This window comes from Lepidothrix coronata, unplaced genomic scaffold (genome assembly GCF_001604755.1).
Source record: "Lepidothrix coronata isolate B3197 unplaced genomic scaffold, Lepidothrix_coronata-1.0 Scaffold140, whole genome shotgun sequence".
Lineage (NCBI taxonomy): Eukaryota > Metazoa > Chordata > Aves > Passeriformes > Pipridae > Lepidothrix > Lepidothrix coronata.
The window spans coordinates 2152448-2172614 of NW_016690320.1; the positions used below are offsets into that span (position 1 = coordinate 2152448).

The 20167-nt window shown below is 35.4% G+C and overlaps 1 protein-coding gene across 5 annotated transcripts in view; it reads right to left on the reverse strand.

Moving 5' to 3' along the window:
* UNC13C (unc-13 homolog C) overlaps nt 1–20167 on the reverse strand; it is a 142767-nt gene that overhangs the window by 108194 nt on the left and 14406 nt on the right. For all 5 annotated transcript variants that reach the window (XM_017827549.1, XM_017827550.1, XM_017827548.1 and 2 more), the window contains exons 3-5: nt 7946–7968; nt 7352–7416; nt 1631–1700 (exon numbers count right to left, since the gene is read on the reverse strand). In XM_017827549.1, the coding sequence (XP_017683038.1) occupies nt 1631–1700; nt 7352–7416; nt 7946–7968 (158 nt within the window). The remainder of the gene's footprint in view (nt 1–1630; nt 1701–7351; nt 7417–7945; nt 7969–20167) is intronic.

Below are 20167 nucleotides of genomic sequence, written 5' to 3' on the forward strand. Positions count from 1 at the left end.
GATTCATTGCAATAGAAATATATATGAAATTATTTCAGTCAGTATCAAAAGAGTATATCACTCATTTCGAGCAATATTATCTCTATTTTTGTGAAACAGTCAGAAGTAAGCATAAAACAAGGATCATTTACAGTGTATCACATCTCACAAGGACCTGATCATTAAGTCATTGATTTAAATGAGTTGTGTTGGAACATATTGAAAGCTCAGAGCTTGCAGGAGGCTGCTTGAAACATATACCTTTAAATACAAATATACCTTTAAATACAAATAATCTTTCAAAGATGAAGACCTACACTAAGCCTGAAATAAGTTCTTCTAATGTCGGTAGAAGTTTTTTAGGCTTGCAGATGTAGAACTGAATTGTAATACAATTTACTCTTTTAAAGACGTATATAGTTAAAGAACACATAGCTAAGTATGATACTGTAAGTCCATAATGACTCAATTTCAGAATGAATTTTGGTTTTAAAACTCTGCAATTTATACTTATTAAAGATAGAATTCCTTCAAGAGGAGTTATCCTCCAGGGACTGGACAGTAAAGCAGCAATCACTGACATACTAGAATAATAAAATGAAAGTGTTACTCCTCTCAAAGTGAATAATTAACATTCTGATGTCTTAATGAATTCTGAGCTATACTTTTCTGCAAACAGTTCCAACAATTACAACAGAGTGTCACTTAATATGCATAAATGTGTCATAATGGGGCAGTAGATTATACTTGTGTAATACTCCTATGTCACACACTGTAACATTTCATTGATTTCAGAAGGAATTCTACCCTAAAATGGTTTCTGTACTTTCTCTTTCTGACTGTTCAGATAGCACAGTGTATCACTGAACAGTGTAGCTGAGAAAACACAGCAATAATTTAGCAAAGGCTGATCTTTTAATGACAGCTCCAGTAACATTTACTTAGGCTAACTCCCCATCATTTCTTTACAACGAAAAATTGGTTTGGGGGCTCACCACCATCAGAGACTAAGTATGGGTTTTCTTGAATTATGAATTCTGTACTTCAGGAAAAGAAATACAGAAATGTGAATAGCACTCAAAATTCTTCAGAGCAGAGAGATTCTACTTAATCTTGTTTAGACTGGAAGCCAGAATAAATCTCAAAGGAACTGCCATTCTTTTCACCTTTCTGAAATTTATTTTTCTAGACTATTATTGTCCTTGATGACTGTTAAAAACCCCATGCCTCATCTTGTACCAAAAGTACCCATAAATCTTTAAAATATTCATAGTGAAAAAGGGCTGTTTTTTAAAAGGAACTTTCTTCCTCTTTCAGTATCAAAACAAATCAAGTCAATCACTATCCCAAACCCTTAATAGCACCTGTCTTCATAAACTAACTTAAAATGAGAATGGGCAGTTTATTATTGCGTGAAATGCACATTACTTGATTACACAAGTAATATCTAAATATTCCCTGAGATATTCAGACTTATTTAGTCCATTATAACACTGCCTCGTTGACTTTTACTGGCCTCAATCCATTCCCTCAAGATACCTATTTTCCCTAACACAATTGTTGACAAACTGTCACTCAACATGCACAGTCGTAATTACCAGAAAGGTGTAGACAACTGACAAACAAATGAACAGTTTGAGGAGTTACTCACCACATCTCGAACAATGGGAAAAGATTTCTTCCTGCGCAGGTCTGGCATGCTGTCAATGCCATACAGTCCACTGCAGGAGATACAAAGGAAAGAAGAAAATACAAACACGGGGCTTACAAGTCTGCATCCTTAAGAACTGCTTATAATATCTGTATTTACAGATAAAATGAAAATTAGCAGTTAGCAGCTAAAGAAGGTAAATGTTCTATTTCTTACAAAAAGCTGGTGAAAGTGTTCTTGGTGCTGCTGTCTTTTACTTCTGGCATTCACCCAAAGCAGAGTAGCTGAAAGGCTGTTTAATACCTCCCAAAACTTTTTACCATTAATTTAAAAGTTAGAACAGTAGCTTTCCATCAGAAGGTCTTGTACATCTGGTGGTTGAGATGCGGCCCAACATTGCAGAGAATATCATTGTTGTAATAAATTTGATAAAGACTACAATATCTAGCAAAGCCACAGATTGACATCTCCATGTGAATGTGGAAAACAGAGCTTGTCCCATTTTAAGATACTTCCATGGTGACCATCATTATTTTCTCTTTCCCAGTTTAAGCTTTTTCATTAAGCACACAATTAAACTCCAATTAGATCTCACATATAACTTGGAAACAGCAGCAAAGAGCAACTTGTAATCACTTCAAAGAATAAAAGGCTGACACAATAGAATTTGAAATAATACATAGTGATAGAGATAACAATGTGCTTCATTCTTCCTGACTCTTCAGAACAGTTAACACAGATATTATCCTCCTGAACTTCTTCTGCACTGGATATTGGAAGATTGTTACATACCTTGCCAGATCTAATTCAGAGATATATTCTCAGAGAAGGTGGTGTATAATACAGTTTATCATCTGAAAGTCCTCATTTTATTCGTACACAAAACAATTTTGGGGTGAAAAGAGAGATAACTGAAATCAGTGACAGAATTTTCACTTCCTTTTGAAGGGTCAGCACTCGATCCCAGGTAGTCCTTTGGTGACTTGAGGATTACAACCCCCACAACCCCACCCACACCACCTGACAAACTTTGACAAAAAATTTGACAAATTCTATATCTAAGGTAAGACTCTGGCTGAGGATTCCTGTTGGATGTAGATGTTACAATTTAATTCTTCTAATGCATCAAGTCTGTATTGACAGCGTTTTTTGCACAGAAAATTCCCAAGTTGCCTATATTAAAATCAAGGCATCCCTCTGTTTTTCTTTGCAGAATTCCTTCTAGTTAAAAGAGAAAAAAAGGTCATGCCTTTCATATCTTAGTTGAGTCAGTAAAGCACTTAGAGTATAGGAGAGTTTATTTTAACACTTATGAACATTACCACTTTCCAAGCACCATCTTAACTCTTATCCTATAAATTCAGGGGATAATCTGTTTCTTTCATACCCCTTTCTGATGCCCCTGCATCATCATCTAAAACAGGGAAAGAATTCATAAGCTGTTTATTCAATTCCTTTATATTTTGATATGAACAGTCTTTGTGAAGGGTTGTGATACTAGAATTTTTTTTCAAGGACATAAAGATCAAAGTAGACCCAAATTGCAACTTCCAGACCTACAAACCCATCAAAAGTGTGATAGAAATAAAATAACATTTCTGAGGTTGTGAAAAGTAAATGTATGGAGGCTAAGAGATAAACTCAGGGCTTTTTGGTACTCAGGAGCAGTTCCATCAGCAGCAAATAAAACTCACCCTGTGTATAAGGAATTCTTATGCCACAAAGAGTTACTTCTGACAGACAATATCTGTAAAATCACTTCCATCTATTATTTTGCTCTGTAACATAAAATATGAGTGAAATGGAGGTTCTTACTGAACTCCTTTTACTGATCATTAAGGAGTAGCACACAACAAAATAAAAAAATACAAATTCAAGAATGACTAATAGTCTTTTTATGGGGAAAAAAAGTTATGTCTGAGTTAAGCATGTTGATGATGTTACCAAAGAAAGAAAAGGTTGGCTTTTGAGGGAACAGCAAGAATGACAGAATAAAGGCAGATGAATACATAATGCAAAGATATTTTATTATGACATTAGTGGTGTAATTTATGTTCAGTCAGTAATCTGTCACAACTAACACCTCTGTCTCTTTAAATAGCTTAATCTTCTACTCAATCTGTACTTCCCCCCACAATCTTTTCATTGTGATTTTCAACTCAACTTCAACTTGGCAGAAATATCTTGATCTGCTTTTTCCTCCGTGCATCTCTACGCTATAACAAATATTTATTTATGAGTTATATATGGTGAAGAGGAACCTATTTTGTTATTTTGAAAACGTATTACTAAAACTCATTCCAGTTATCATCTGCAAAGTGGAACATCAATGACATTAAATATTTTGGTTTTAAATGCACTTCACCATCTTTTGTGACAATACCAGGGTGGTACCGTAGCTATTACCAAGAAGTTGATGTATTCCATCAGAAGGTTCTGCAACTTCTCTGCAATTAATTTTTGAAATCTGGCCATGTCAGGAAATTCTTACACATACACGCTTATTCACCTGAATACCTTCAAGAGACTGAAGAAGCTAAGCACGTTTGAGGGAAGAACTGCAATCTGAAACTGCAGCTTGTGAAGGGAAACTGTCTCCTTTCTGCAATGAATCAATGACCAGATGAACTCCTAGAAGACAATAACATCTCCTGTCTCTTGGCTGATATCGATCTTATTTTTGGAGAACTGCTTATGTAGGACTTTTTCTTGCATCTTTACTGAAACAGCCCCGATTTTGGGGATGTAAACTAGAAATCCTCCAATGCACAAATTCTCTGTATAAGGACAAATCGATCCTTCTAAGAGCATGTAAGAGGACCGTAAATATGCAAAGATTGTTGGCTTTCACTGGAAGTAAAGATTAATATACTGATCTGGATTGTGAGATCAAATTTTATTGAAAAACAGAATAGCTACTTCATCAGAACTAACAAACTGGGCAATGCTGTATTGACAATGAAATATTAGTCTTTGTGTATAATCTTTAGAACATTAAAGACTAGCCATAGAAAAACTGTTCATGTTAATATAGGTTATAAATTAAATTCTCTACTCCTCTCCCTATGCCCAATTATAAGCCAACGGTACTTTGACATAGAAGATGGTGAAGTTTAATCAAAGTTATTATTCAAGCCATGAAAAAAATCATCAGTACTGGCTATCTTTTATGTGCTTCTGAAGACATTTTGCACAACAATAATGTATTTGAATTTGTTGGAGCCCAAGAAAAATAAGTTTGTTTTACCATTGAGAGCATGCCATTGAAGGAAAGGAGTAATCATCTACATGGAGCACAATCTGTGTATCATTAACAAATTTCAGAATGGATTAGGCCATGTGTAAAATTATCAGTCTCTGACTCACCATCAGACAAACAGTAAATTAGTACAGACCAAGTCTCTGGAAAAAGTAAAACAGTAAACAAGATTCATGACAGAAAACCCAGTTGACCTCCTTTTACTTTTTAAAAATATGTGAATAATGAACTCTGAAGTGTCTCATTTTCAATAAAACGAAGAATAAAGTTAAAATGAAGAAGCTCTTATAGTATACTGGTATGGAAGACCCAGGAAAGGTGGTGCTTTTTGCCATTTAACAGAGAGGTTGGATGAGAAACCCTAGGAAAGCTGTCTTTGGTCTTTGCCTTTGCTTTTTTTGTCCTGGCTTTTCTCTCATTTCATGCAGCCAAGTGGAGATCATTGCAGAGAATGAAGTGTTTCAGTCTCTGCCATGGACGTGGGATGTGCTCGTGAGATGTGCATGTGAGGTGGGTTCACACTTTTGTGCTATGGAAGAGAGGGAAGAACAAGGCAGAAAAGAGGCAACTGAGATATTTCTGTGTAGACAGAGCACAGTATCAATGGTTGGGAAGGAAAGAATCTGCCCTCACTTCAAATAGTAACATGTTTTGGAGACCGTAAGAGGAAAAAAGAATCATAGCTAAAACTGCAGTCAGTGAAAAGGCTGAGGGATCCTGGAATTTAGGATTAGTTTTTGTATGCAGGAGTAGACTGGGAAGTGTGACTAAAACAGAGCCACAGAAGTCTTTGAAATGACAGCATTCTTTGGTTGAATGAGAAGTTAAATGAAAATTGCATAACTGTTTTCAGGGAGGCCCAGTGAAAGAGAAGCTTAAAAAAGATATTGCAGACAGCAAAGGGGAGAGGTCCAATCTACCCTTTGTCAGTAGTAGAAGTAAAGTTTAATCTAAAAACATGAGCTAGTATTGAGCTATTGTCAGTCATTTGAAGTCATCCCATGCAGTGGTTACAGGATGTCCTAACAAGGGATTGACACATGTTATTCTCAGAGGATTCAATACTTGAATTTATTCATCTGTGACTGGAAGAGAGGGTATAAAAACAGTACCTTCAGTCTGTACAGTCACTGTCAGTAGCAAAAGTTCTCCTAACACCTATGAGACTGTTTTGTGAGCAACCCACAAAAAATTAGAATTCTATACACTCTTGTACATTACTTTTTAAAGGCCTACATCTATTAGGAAATGGTATTTAAGTAACTGGTTATGGAAACTAGTGCATATGGCAAAACAGTATGGTCACATACAGCTTCCTGTAGGCACAGATATCCATACCTGATTGTCAGTACCTACACTCTCGGAGTCTGCTTACAAAATGCTCTCCTAAATCCCACAATAACTAGATGTTAAACTGCTTCTTTTCTGGTTTACGTTGAGCAACTAATCCTGCCCGATGTCACATGTGGCCTCACACCTTTACAGCAATTCTGAAGGTTCTGTGCATTGGGAAAGGCAGAAACATAAGACTTCGAGATATGACAAACTATATAGAAATTCCCTAAGCCACTGAAAAGCTGGAGAATGCTCTTAATTTTGTTAGAGGTCTAACAATAAGTACAAATGTTACCTTAACTACACCTTCCACAGAAGTATGTGAATTACATTAACCGACTAAATGCCATAAATACCTTTTAGGGTAACCCCCACCCCAAAGCAGGAATCTAACCAGGAAAACTTCATAGTATCTAGCATCTGTTGTATAGCCTTTCAGATATAAAAACAAGAAGAGGAATGATTAATTTGATGTCATCACCTTGTCTTTGTAACAAAGCATACCTACAGCAAAAAGTGCTTTCAGAGTGTGCCAGCAAAATGATAATATCCCTTTCAATTAGGTACTAATGTAACTGATAAATTTACCAATGACTTTTACTTCTTCTCCTTTCCAGACAATTCAAAACAGGAAGGAGAGATTTTCCTCAAAGGAAGGAATCCCTACAACTAGATGCAAGATAACTTCATCTGGAGACAACAAAGCAAAATATTCTGGTTTCTGCCACATTCACACTCAGCCACTGGAAGATCTTTTACCCTTGACCTTTTAGTTTTTAAGTACTAGACTGACATTATATTACTAGCATTATATTACACTTACTAGAATGAAGACAAAATTGTATTACAGCTTCAAAGGGCATCTATTTTATATGCAAAAAAAGGTAAAAAGATCTGTCATCCAGTCCCCTTGGCACCCGAATTGTACTGATTTCACAAAAAAATAAGTAATAAGTAATAAGTAATTAAAAAAATTAAAAGGAGAAGACCTGGTCAGTTTTGTTGTGTATCTTCCCTTTAAAATAATGCAATTTCTTAAAATAAGAAAACTTAGAAAAAATACTACAATGTTATGAGACTACTTTGCAGATATAAATATCAACATTCAAAGTCATATTGGTACTCACCCAGTAAATGCCTGGACTGCATAAAGCTTGGAAGCATCCAAGGAACTTCCACTTACTAACCGAGCCTTTAATAGAGACCAAAAAAAGTACAGTTACTTGGTTGCTTTTAGTAAGCTTGGGTCAGAATTTAACTGCATCAAACATATAAGACATATGAAAATGTTTAGCAGGGTCAGCTCCAGGCCAAAGCTAGAATAGCTATTCCTTTGGGATACATTTTGGTAGCATTCAGCATTTAGTGAAATACACTGGAAGAACCCATGGGAAGACAAGGTATTGCTTCCCAAATGCTGTTGTCCTTTAAGTCCTATAGTGAATGCAGTGTAGGTGATAATTAGAGGCAAATATGAGATATCATGTTTGACAGCAGCAGACCCCTGTGTTGGCAATTATGATAAGCACAACAGTGAGGGTTATCCTGTTTATAAATGCAACACGTTTGCAATACACTCAAAGGAGAACAAAAGAGTGGAAAGCTGGGAAAAAAACCATGCAGATTTCACAACTAAAATGAAGGAACAAAATAGGTCAAAGAAGTCACAAACAAACATCAACAAAATACATGATCCCTATAGCAAATAGGTGATTTTAAACCTTTTCATCCACAGAACCGCTATCTGAAAGAGAATTGGGAAGAAGGGGAATATAGGTTAGACAAAACAGACTCTGAGAAAATATCTTATGCCATAAAAATCTATCACTGTTTTAATCTGGATTCTGTAGACCAGAATCTTATGAAAGACTGTGTGGATAGTATATAATCTACATACCGTGTCCCATCTCCACATGATTTTTAATTTCATTGTTTTTTTAAAATATATTTTTAATATTAATGAATATATATTGCAGTTTTCAAAAAAATAATGGTCTATTTTCAAGGAAAAGGAAACTGCTTCTACCAAAGATATAAACACACCACAGCCCCTGCTCCAACTCCTGAAAAGTAATTATTCTATCACAGCTACTCATATAATGACAGAAATTGTCCCCAGTGCCAATAGAAGAACTACATTTGTGAAAGTATATGACATATATAATTCTATATTGCCTAATGCAAAACCATGATGTATTCACATTTACTATCAGACAGAAAATATTTGCTGATCGAAATATCTACCCCTTTTTTATTCACTTTCGCATTTTATAGTACAGTGCATACATGAAACTGTTTTAATTGTCACCTTACTGATCTTTCCACTTTTTTCCCCCAAAGGGAGGACACATTCTATGAACCCTTTAAATACTTAGGGTATTTTTGAGGTGTTTGGAGATATCTCAGGTTATATACATTACAAAATAATAATTTACATCTTAAACGTGTGCCACATTTCATTTTTAAACCAGTTTATCTGCAAGAAAATATCACATTCAAATGCATATATAAAAAATATGCCGGCAAATGTAAAGCTGAATAGAGTACAGTAGTGACAATCCAGGGAACTAAAAGGCTCTATTATGCCACTAATTTAAAGGCTAATTATGTGATCAAAGCAAAGCACATGCACAAGAATGGGCAGAATAGAAACTGGAGACAAACTGTTCAAAACATGTTTTACAGGTCAAATTATATCTGATTTTGTATTATTCAAAAAGTTTAAAGAGGATTGAGCTGCTAGGTATTAGCAATGTCACAACACCAAACTGGAATGCACAGAAAATCCAGCTGTGCAACAGTCTCTTCTCCTTTGTGAGACCACAAAATTTGTCATTTTCCTGTGCTTGAATACGGATCTTAGCTTTCCTTTACTGCTGTTGTGAACAATCCTTTTAGAAAGAGTATGTCTAAAAGAATGAACAATAGCTACTTGACCTGAGGCAAAATAATGCTCTGAGTTTTACATAATATTAAACTCTTATTAATAGTAAACTCTACAATTTAGTGAAAGTACAGTAAGCACATCTCTGTGCACCAAGTATATCTGCTTGATATGCTGTGAATTGGTAATTTTCATAGTTCATCTCCTGAATATAAATGGACATGATATCAATTTCTATTTTCATGTTTTAGAAAAATTCTTTAAAGGTATCTTGCTGCTGGGATGTGAACTATTCTGATGTTTTCACTTCAAAACTTCCCTACCCTCTTTTCTGAAACAGTAGAATTTTCATTTAGCCTCAGAAATTAATTCTTGGCTAAATGAAACTATAGGGTGTCAGTTGTCAAATTATCCTCATTTGACTGAGCAGATTTATAAAAATGAGCTAACTCTTAAAGTACCTTTTTAAAATTTATTTATTTGTGAAATGTATTTGTCTGACAACATCAGATATGACTGGCTACTCTTTCTCCACGAGCACATAAAGAAGATTTGGACAACTGTCCAAACTACAGTTTGATCCAACTGTCCCACTACAAAATTATTACAGCATTTCATAAGCAGGGTGGGAGCAGAGCCAGGAGTAATGAGATGACTGGAACTGGGCTGGCTGGAAATAGAAATATGCTTTTATGAGGGCTAAGGAAAATATGAGGAATAGTTAAAACCAGAGCGTTGGAACAGCATCTGCTCAAATGAGTGAGAGAAAAGGCAAGAGAGCAAATACCAACAGGACTCTAAGTAGGAGAGACTGACACTGCATGAATTCTCACACTTGTGAAAAAGGAAAGGTCCAAAAGGTGAAGAGAAATGGGGGGGCTGAGGGAAGTTTTAAGCAAGACACTCCTTGTAAGTTAAGAAGCCTCATTGTAATCTGTTCATGCAACCTACACCTTCTTTCTAGAAGGTCTAATCAAAACATTGGTAATACTGCCACGTAAAGACACATAATAAATCTCATATTATGTGGAATGCAATTTTTAAATAATGTGAAGGTACTTTGCTACAAGATGTTTAAAGAATCACATGAATTCTATGTTTAATTCACTTGTTTAGAAAGTTATTTTAAAAATTGTTGAGACTTGTCTTCCACATTAAATAGAATCTTGTATTTCAGAGCATTGCCTTCCACATTAAATAGAATCTTGTATTTCAGAGCATGAGAGATGGACATATGAAATTTTCCTTACTTCTCTTGGGTCTCAGCCAACTTCATCAAATTTCACTATGCTTCTTTTACTGGAACCTAATTGTGCCTCAATTTAGGAAGGAGAGTGACAATCAAAAATTAGGGAGAAAATGTGGGTTTTAACTTGCTCTTCTTGGCAGTCGCTACATACAAAAAAACAGACAAAGAAACAAAAAACCCCCACCTATCTAATGGTCTCTTTTCTGAATAGAAATTGCATAAAGCAGACAACTGACGCAAATTTCCCAAAAAGAAATCTTGAGAGCATCTCCTGTTTTGTAACAAATGACTGCATCTTCAGAGACTAAATTAGTTTGAAAACTTCTTCATTGTTTACTGCTTCTTCTGAACTCACCATGAGTGAAATAATCTGAATTGTGCAAGTGTTCTCTGCCTGTATGAGAGCACCAAGTCAGGAAGTGTCCAGAGTCACCAAGCACTTCACTTTAGTAGTCGTTAGGCTACCAGAATAGACAGGAACATTCCTTGATGTAGATAAGAAATGAACTGTGATTATGTAAGAGACCATTGAAGGTATTTTCAAATCAGAGATTCAAGGCCAGACATCTCAGATTATACTGCTGAATGACAATGATTTACTTAAAAGAGCTTATCTTCATATAACTCATTTCTGTCATACACACATTCAAAAAACTAACCTAAAAAAGTTATGAGTGTACTAGGAGCAGTGTAAACAGTGGTTGATTTAGTTAACCCTAGAGGATACTTATTTTATTTGAATTAGTTTGCTCCTTAGATTTTTAAGTGAAAATTCACTACATTATGGAATACCAATAACTGCCTTCATGTTATACCTCTATACCATATGCCATTTCAGATAACAAGAGAGTGTTTTACTAGGATTATAGGAAAATTACAAGGAGTGATAGTGCTCCTTAGTTGTTGCTATTTTATCTCTGTGCACTCCACATATACACACTCATGCAGTGGAATGACAAAGCGCAGGGTGGTCATCTGACTGCATACTACTGAACATTATATTTACAAATATTAAATATTGAAGGCAAAAGGAAAATGCTTCCTGATCCCTTTTTTTAAAGGCAGTTAATTATATTTAATTAGGTAACTAGACATGAAATTAGTTAAAATTAGTCTTTAAATTTCCATTAATAAATTTCAGGTATTAAAAAGCTGTATAATATTCAGCATAGCCACTAAATCCTGACTTCTGTTGAAAATGGTTCACAAGTATCCACCGAGGTAAGTTCATCCCCAGATGGTGAGGATGGGGAGGTGGAGCGAGAGAGGCTTATTTGATATTCTTTCAGTACCCTCAAATAAGCCCCCAGGTTATTCTCTATCCCCATATCAGTTTAAACCAAGGCTAAGTAAAATTTCCAACAAGTGCTTATTAATGCTGCATAATTACTATTTGAACTTAGTCTGAAAACTAACAGATCTTAGAAAAGTTTAACTTTACACAGTTCTCAACTGTTTTCAAATTAAATCAGGGTCTAATTTATTCATTTTTAGTAGCAATGTTGCCATCTGTAATTCACCACACAACACAGGAATTCATCATACAAGATAACTAATTCCTACACCCAAACTTCTGAGAAAAGAAATCTGTGAAAGATGCTGAAAAGGCAGATTCTTCCAGTATGAAAGACATATTAGCAATGAAGATGTAGAAGTGAACCTAGAGACCTTTGCTTTTGTAGCTTGTGATACCATGAGAAATACAACCGGACAAGAAGCCTTATCCATCAGCAGAGATATTTATATCAAAGAGGTTTGAATGGTTCTGTCCTCCCTCCCCATCATAATGATCCTTCAAGGCTTGTGTCATTATTTCACTTTTACATTTTTCTGAGCAGCAGATCATAGTCCCAATACCCTCCTCTTTCTTTAATGACTGCAAAAATTGAGTTCACCATCACCCCCCGCCACAGCGCAAGAACTGTAATAAGGTTCTAAAAATCTAAGCTGTTAGGAAAGGCCAGGATGGAAATGAATCAAACCCTTGATTTTCCACTCCTGGAAGTGTGCGTAATTGCATAACACTAAATTGGAAAAAGAATTAAAGTTCATCATTCTTTCAAAGCACCATTTCAATCTTTAGTTCTGCGAAGTGGCTGCGAGAATGTCAAACTGACTGATAATTACATCATTCCTGGAAGCAAACCCTTCAGACAAAATACTTGCTGGAATTAGATAACAATACAGCTGTTGCCTGGAAATAGCATGTGTAAAGTCCTCGTCTTCAGAAGTAGTTTGTAGGCTGAGCTGGGCAATTCTAATCAGCATGTATTGCTAAGGAAGGGAAATAATGGAGGAAAAACCATGTTCAAATAGAAGCAGCACGTTAAAGAAATAGATTGTCTGCCCGAAACAATGACACAAATTAAACCATGCTAAAATAATAAATGCTGTACCCACAAGCTATTATTGCCACTGCAGAACAGAACATCACGCTGTGCAAGCCTAGAGGATGTTGTATTGCTGGAGTTTGTTCTAGGAAGATACTGTATAACGCTTGAAAGACAATATTAATGCTAGCACATCACGAGAGATGAGTGATGCTTGTCTGACAAAGAGAAGGTCAAACTTGAATAAAGCTTGGCTGACAGGAGAAATAGAAGAATTGCTGCTAGCACTTTACTAGCAGTGATGTAGAAAAATTACTAGTGGATACGTTGAGAGCCAAACAGGAGGTCAGTTTGGGGAAGATGAAAAGTGCATTTGTGTCTTTATTAATAAACTGGTCTGCAAATCTGAAACAAAAGGACATGCTTTAAGATCATCTCTGGCACTTAGATATTAAGTCCCATTAGACTTCAAATGGCTTTTTTTTCTACTGTTTTTCAACAGCTACTAGATTCTTCTACCAAATTGTGGAATTTACTTCTAAAAAAATAAACTGTCAAGAGAACTATTTGATTACAGAATGTGGTGCTCTCAAAAAACTACCATCCTCTTGAAGACCAGGCTTTCTTGAAAGTCTCTGGCTCATCTGAGTGATGATAAGAAGTAAAAGACAGTGTGCATTTTAAGCAACCTCTTCTAACCCCAGGAAACATCAGTATGACAAGGCATACATTACCCATAAAGGACAAAGAAGCATATTTTACCTCCTTCAATACATATGATAACAGATAATCCTGTCTTTATTTTCCAATTTACTAAAACTTCTGATCATGCAAGCTACCTGAAGAATACTCTCCACTCATCAAGGAGTCAAACCTCATGGTTAACAAAGTTTCATGAGTTTCAACAATAATTTTGCATCAGCAGGAAGTGGAGAGGTTTTGGATATTTTCTGCTATTTAGAGTTCCAGGGAGCACAACTCTGTAGGTGCTCCACTGATCACCTGGAAAATGTGCATAAGGAATAAGTCTGGTACCTGTTCCATGAAAATAATCAGAATGTCCCTCTGGGAGCAAAACAGAGAATCTCTAATTTTCACACTTTGTTATAATATTCCATTTCACCAATACACCAGAAGAAGATTTAAGCTTATTTAGGAATTTGTGTTTTCCAAATCATTACATCTTTTAAATGCATGTGTGGATATTTTTTCAGCCAGTTGCTTTAATGAGATTCCTTTTATCCCGAAGCTGCATTACAGAATGATGCAGTATTATCTTTACTTCTAAAATACAACGATCCAAAGAAAATGGTAAAGATTTTAGGAATAAAAATAGAAAATATTTTTTAATCTTGGCAATATAATATTGTCTTCATTTTTACAGAAAAACCAATATAAAAAAGACCTTGGAACTGACACTCATGGTCAGCTTTCCTCTTCTATCAAATTTAAGTTTGTTTAAGCACAAAAACAAATGGCAAATTGCATGAACATTTATCAATTTACATGAATTCTAAAGTCAGAGACAATAGTGTTAAATTGTCTCATTTTCAAAACTCTCAGTAGCAGAGAGTTTCTTCTTTTATGAAGGAAACTAGCAGTTTTAGTTAATTATTTTTCTTAAAACCAGAACTCATTCTCTAAATAGAAAATATTTGGGGTGGTCTGCTTTGCTTTTTTGTTTTGTTTTGGTGTTTTGCTTGTTTTTAATAAACAGCCAAAATGCAGATTCCTGCTAAACCTTACTGACTAAGGATGTGAGGGGCTTTGTGTGTTTTGGGTTTATTTTTAGTTTTTTGTTTGGTTGGTTTTGGTTGGGTTTTTGTGTGTGTTTACTTGTTTGGTTAGTTTATTTGGGTTTTTTTATGATTAAAGAATAGGTATTCTAGCAAAAGGGCATCTGGTAGCAATAGAATTTTTCTGGAATCTGAGGCTGTTACACAACTGTATTTTTGACACACGTTTCCCTAATTTAATGCACACTGATTCAGCAGGAGTTACTATGCTAAATTAAACTGTTGATCTTCAATCTTTTTGATAACTATCCTGTTTACAAAGAGAGGCAGCATTATAATCTAAGATTTTATGATAAGAATGAATGCTGTAACTACAGAATTAAAGTAAAATAAGCCACGAGAACACTATTGTGTTTTCTGAAAGATATATTAAACAGGTTTTTAAAATAATTTTCCTAAGAATCAATGGGGAAAAGCTTACTTCTCATCAATCAGAATTTGCTTTATTTGAATAGTAAAAGTTTTAAGATGATGCTCAGAACTCTCAGTGTAATTTTCCTTACTCTAATCCCTCTTTTGACAGACTGAACATGTAGCAAGCAACCAATACAGAGCATCCTTTCATGAAGCCCTTACTTTAGAGTAGGTGATGAAAGTAACTACTTGCTCTTTCTTCACAGACAAGAGATGGACATATCATCTTTATCATTAACTGATTAGATTTCCTCTCATAAGTTTTCTAAAGCAACCTTTCTACAGTCCTATCAATCTCAAGCTGAACAGACTGCCATTTCTGTTTTAAGTCTCTGATATCCCTTTTCCCCATCAAAGGACAGAAGAGAAATAGGAAGGGAAGGGTGTAAAGACTTATGCCTGACTCTGGAGTGAAACCAGGAGCAGGAAAAAATGCAGAGACTCTTGTGTGTTATGAAACAAGCATATGAGACTCAGTCAAATCAATGTATTTTGGTTCATCTACACCACCCTGACTGAATTCATGGAGTGGTTAATAATTCTCTAGAGCACTATTTTACATCCTGTAATATTAGTGAAACATTTTCAGAGTGCACACATATGTATGCATATATATATATATGAAAAAGGATTTTCTAGAATTTCAGCTAAGCAGGTTGAGTGCAAGAATATATTGTATTTATCAGTTTCTACCCACATCATCTGAAAATGTATTTTGTTCTCCCCCCCCTACAGCTTCCTATCCTACAAAAAAAAAAAAAAAAGAAAAAAGGAGTTATATGAGTTAAAGACATCCATCACTTTGTTTACCAACACAAGGTATGACACAAACATAGTGCTGGGAAAGGAAACAAAGATAGGTGAAAAAATTGGATTATTAAATTCTGTAGTTCATTCAATACTGCACCAAAATAGACTTCTTTACTCACAGTAAATCTTGTTTCCTCAGTACTACCCATCTATTCAAATGTACAGCAAGGGTAACTACTTCTTCCCCAGCCTGCTTACACAATTCATCTGCTCCATTGTGACCATCTTCTGATGCCAACACAGAAGGGAATTTACACTGATGAAAACTCCCTGTAATCTGCCTGTTTACATTATTCATATACGAAGAGAAGAGCAACAGATTAATCAACTTCTGTTGAAAAGTATTATGTCCCCAAATCCAGCTCTTTAGAGATGATACATTATGGGAATATATTATTCTTAAACATTGCAGATGAACTGTATCGGCCACACCGAATATAAAATCAGTCCTTATATTAATTAAGTAATTCATCACTCCTGGTGGGAAAAAACCAAATGAACCATAAAGAAATGAGATGTGGGAAAATAAAATCTTGTATCACTGAATACTGTGGTACCAAGACTTTGAAACAGAACAGAAAACCTTGAGGCTTGGTATTGCTGTTACCTTTTATTAACTCTAAGTGTTTTTCTCTGGGCTATTCTTTCCCAATGATGCAAAGACTAATTACAGGATGCTCACTCATTAACTTTTTTTCCCCCCCATCAGACTAGGCCTGAGATTAGAAAGATGAGAAATGCCACTGGGCTCAGTGAAGGAAAAGCATCGCAAAAAGATCACATAAAAAAAAGTTTCCTTCATTACTTTGTACAGGGTGATGCTAAACTTACAGAAAACTTAGTGTAGCCACAACTCTGCTTCAAGCCTTCCTGGGGGGTTTCTGGTGAGTGTTTACAGTGAAGTGACCCTGAAGTTATAAACTATGTCAACACTATAACAACTTAAAGCTGTATTAGTTCAAGACACCTTGTTTAAAACTAATTACACCTAAGCTTTCAATAGTGCCACAACACCATTATATGTTAAAGGGTACATGTAAACTAAAGCTAATATTCAATTTTTTAACAACAAAATACTTGAAGAAATGAGGTGTAGTGAGAACAGAAGGGTCTTATAGATTTCAAAGAATTACCACAAGACGACAAACTGTTCCTTTTGTTATAACAAAAGCAGACTGATCAAAAAGGGGAAAAGATGACTTAACAACCTCTTTTATACTGTCTTAGGAACAAGACTGACTGGCAGTAGCTGTTACTACTGGTCAGTGAAGGAATAAGCAGCTCATTTTAGCACAATACATGCAAATACACTTGTCCTATCTTTATTAATTCCTGCAGTATCTCATACTCTAGAATTCTATCATCTGTCTAGACATCCTTCCCTTCCCCAGTCTGCACCAGCATCCTGAGAAGGAACTTTATTTTCAAGGAAAAAAACCCCACAAACCCGAACACAACTCGCAAGATGTTAATCTGTCGACATAATTACCCCAAGCAATTAAAAAATAAGATGGGATATACATCTACTTTCCATTTTTCTTTGTATAAGCAGTAGTCCTTTCTTAAAGCCCACTTCCCAACACAGTTTATGTAGACTGTGTGTAGAAGAACTCTTTAATATCTAAAAGCAATTTAACTTGTAACAGGCCACCAACAAATATGGAATTTCCATGACCAAGATAATGGTTTTATCTATCCTGTTTCCACCTGAATGGCTATAAAATTACTGATTTGTTTACTAAACAATACCAGATAAATTGATTTTCATCTGGACCACAGCACTGATCAAGTCCAAATTCAAGATTTATATTCACATAACAAAACCAGTACAATACTATTAACTATTGGTTACTACTAGCTATCAGTTACCAGTATCTGGGTACCTATGCAAGTGTATTAAAAACAAACATGATGGAGGTAAGACATAAAGGATACAAAAGTCTTGAGTGCCACAAGACAAGATCAGATTAACTTCTAAAGTCTATACTCTTTGGGAAAATACAGCTAACTCAGGCAGTTCTAGCAAACAGTTATTATTAAAAAAGCCAGAAAAGGTGTCAAAATAAGAAAATGTATATTTGTTAAAAAAATCCAGACATAGTTTGAATAAAAAGAGATTGAGATATGCATTGAAATAAGCTTACTTATTTTACTGGCAGCTTTTCTTAATATAGAACAAAATGACCACACCACAAGGGTAGTTAGGTAATATATTACTGGTTCCTTTGATCTCTAAGTTCTGTTCTCCAGTCAGACATCATTAAATGTAATACAAATGCTTCCTATAAAACACCAGAAACACTTTCACCCAGTGCTAGAGAGGAAATTCCAATCACTGGGCCCTGTCCTCTGCCTGGCCACTGTCTGTATGTACAGAGCAAGATGAGTTCACTCACCTTGACACCAGAAGCAATCTATGGGTTACTCTGTGGCTGAAAATTCAGACCAAAGGCTTTCAAAAATCTGTCTGATTTTTAAAATCTGATATATCAAATGATCACCAAGATCTTCCTCAACGAGATGAAGAAGTTATTGCTCACAAACTACCATTCATAGAAAGAGACTAAGTTACCATTAAAAACAACTCAGAAGGCGGCATGCAACTCTGAAATCTTATCCAGAGAAATAGTTTTGTCAGCAGAGAAAATGATGCTTATTTTCTAAGGCACCTGTAAAAGATAATAAGATGGGTGGAATAAAAAAAGACACTAGGGAAGAAGAAAGCTAGAAAAAAACAAGTGAGGAGTGGAACAATGAATAAAAGGGTAAGTTATTCTTGATTACAATGTACAAAGAAACAAACCACTGGCTAGCATTTCTTTGATATTTTTCAAGCCATCAATCCTTCTATTAATACACACCTGTCATCACAGTGTCTCTGTATCCTTACAGAACTTTAAATCTGAGGATTACTCATGTACCACTCATGTCTCCTCTCATTCATATAACACATTAAGTTACCCCAGTATGTTTCTGAAAATATGTTGTAATAAATAACACATAAGCAATCAGCCCACAGTGTATTTTTTTCTCACCAGCTAGAGACAGAGAATAGAACTGTCTGATGGGGTTCTTGTGCACTAATAAATTATTTATGTACCAAAGCTTCATTGACCTTACCTCATGCATTACTAGAATGAAAATCATATCACTCTAAACCCCTCCTTTGTACTAAATTGGAGAACTAACACTGCTGTATTTTAAGGTTATAACTCTGCTTGGCCAGGTTGTTGTTTACCCGCTCCCGCCTACATGGAGGGATGAAACAATTCATTAAAGAATAGATTATGTTTTGGTTATATAATGAAGATTAATTCAAAGAACTTGTTTTCTTGATAGTACTTTTCCATCCAAAAGTAAGAACTGGGAAGCTGACTGTGAATGAGTTATGGGGTAACAGAGTAAAAAAAAAATAAACCCATTCATAAAAGTCATGTAAACCCTAGAGTGTCTATTAGTCACTTTTCTTGAAAGTTATTATTGCTCCTGCAAATATTAAAATGAAGATAAAAATCCTCAAACTACTATTTGCTTAAATACTTAAACTACTATAGCCAAACTACTATTTACTTAATGATAAACTAGGTATTTGGACATGCATGAATTCACACATAAAGAAGAGGGGGCAGGTTGTGATAACTTAGAAGTTACAAACTGTACATGCTGTGAATTTTGTAGAACTCCTCTAAGAACTGATTTATAAGATGTTCTTTCCCACAATAATGTGCAATTCAAGTAATAAACAGAAGATGAATATATTTTGTATTAGTGGACAAACTGACATTAAGAACATATCCTTCTTCAAAGGCTGCATACAAAGGTTCAAAACTGCATTTCCTTATCACAGAACAGCTGAGACTGGAGGGGAACTCTGGAGGCCTTGTCTAAGAACCCTGCTCAAATAGGGCCACCTAGAGCAGAATGCCCAGGACCACACCCAGATGGCTTTCGACTGTCTCCAAGGGTGGAGATTCCACTGGATTTCATTATCTGTGAATAGACTGTCTATAATACCAGTTATCCAGCTCAGTAAAAGCAAGCTGAAGGTAAAATAAGGGAATATTTGGCTCCAATAATACTGCATGCCACTCAGCAGAAGTTGTTCTTCAGGCAATATGTTCTTTTAGTAGGCTGTTCCAGCTAGAAAAGATATTTTGAAAGTTTTAAATTCTGAACAATTGTTGAATGTTCTGCAGACATAAATGTAAAAATATCATATTCATCCACTAGATATAAAAACACGAAAGACTTTTTGTTAATAACTGTTGCCAGATATGCTAGAGGACCTGAAGATACACTCTTACCAAACCAGTTAGTGACTGCTGAGGCAGAGTCTCTGACTGAAACACGTCCTCCTTGTTGGCATGAAAAACAGAGTGTGAAACAAAACTGCTACTCAAGAGTCAATGCATACTGTTTTCAGAATAAGCTGAGAAGTAGTGTGCTGTACCAGTTCATCT